This window comes from Teleopsis dalmanni, chromosome 2 (assembly GCF_002237135.1).
Source record: "Teleopsis dalmanni isolate 2A chromosome 2, ASM223713v2, whole genome shotgun sequence".
Lineage (NCBI taxonomy): Eukaryota > Metazoa > Arthropoda > Insecta > Diptera > Diopsidae > Teleopsis > Teleopsis dalmanni.
In genome coordinates, this window is record NC_051847.1 from 11,504,632 (window position 1) to 11,505,581 (window position 950).

General features: G+C 32.8%; 1 protein-coding gene across 1 annotated transcript in view; it reads left to right on the plus strand.

The window, feature by feature from the left end:
* LOC119673938 overlaps nucleotides 1-39 on the plus strand; it is a 3,511-nt gene extending 3,472 nt beyond the window's left edge. Inside the window, exon 5 of the mRNA XM_038085055.1 lies at nucleotides 19-39. Within this exon, the coding sequence (XP_037940983.1) occupies nucleotides 19-39 (21 nt within the window). The remainder of the gene's footprint in view (nucleotides 1-18) is intronic.
* Nucleotides 40-950: the final 911 nt, after the last annotated feature.

A 950-nucleotide genomic window follows, 5' to 3' on the forward strand; every position in this document is an offset into this window, starting at 1 on the left:
GGCTCCCAAAAACCTAAGCCTAGTTCTGGCCAAGCCTGAATATAGACACAACAGGTATTCTACTGTAGACATGCGTTGCAAAAGATACCACAGAGTAGACCGAGTCTAGCTCTATGCCATTCTGTGGTCCAGTGCCCTGTAAAGACAGATATTTACCTAAATAACTTTAATTTGCTTCTGTGTAAAAAAAATATATCACAATTTCAAATAATAAATAAATTTATTATTTTAAAAGTTATAACACTTTTGTTTTTGTGTGAAATGGAAAATTTCATGAATTTCTTCTATTCAAAATAGATTTCTTGCAATAGAACAAAAACTTTATAAAGGAAAAAAACTTTTTTTAACTAAATCCCAAGCTCAAACTGTCGATTTCCAAGATACTCACATTTAACGTCCAAGTAAACTTCATTGCTGGAAACGCTCCCCTGTAAGTTAGTCGCTCTGCAGAAATACTGTCCATGTGACGATTTCGAGATGCCTTGTAGAACTAAGGTTTGATTCGATATGATTATGCCACGTGATGAATGCAATTGTTTATCCTGCGAAAGAAAATGAAAAAATAATTTGCAAAAGTATTAATTTAAGCAGATAATGTGCAACAGACCAGAACAAATGAGATAAAACATAAACTTATTATCATAAAACTTAAGACGACAAAGTTGCCGTTCGCAAGGATAACACAAGGAAAGGAAAATTCCATTACTTGCAGGGAATGTACTGAACTGTAAGGGAAATTCATAATGAAAAGAAAATTTGAAATTTAAAAAGGATAAACTTAATAATGCATTTTATATATTTGCATTCTTTGTACTGCAGTTTCCTCGTTTTATTTTCTCATCGCTAAAAGGCAAGGATAAAACTGAGTTAAGGAAGCAAAATGTGAAACATCTTCTCAGCGCAGCAGAGGAACGAATTATGTAAAACAGCTGCAGATATTACACATTTGT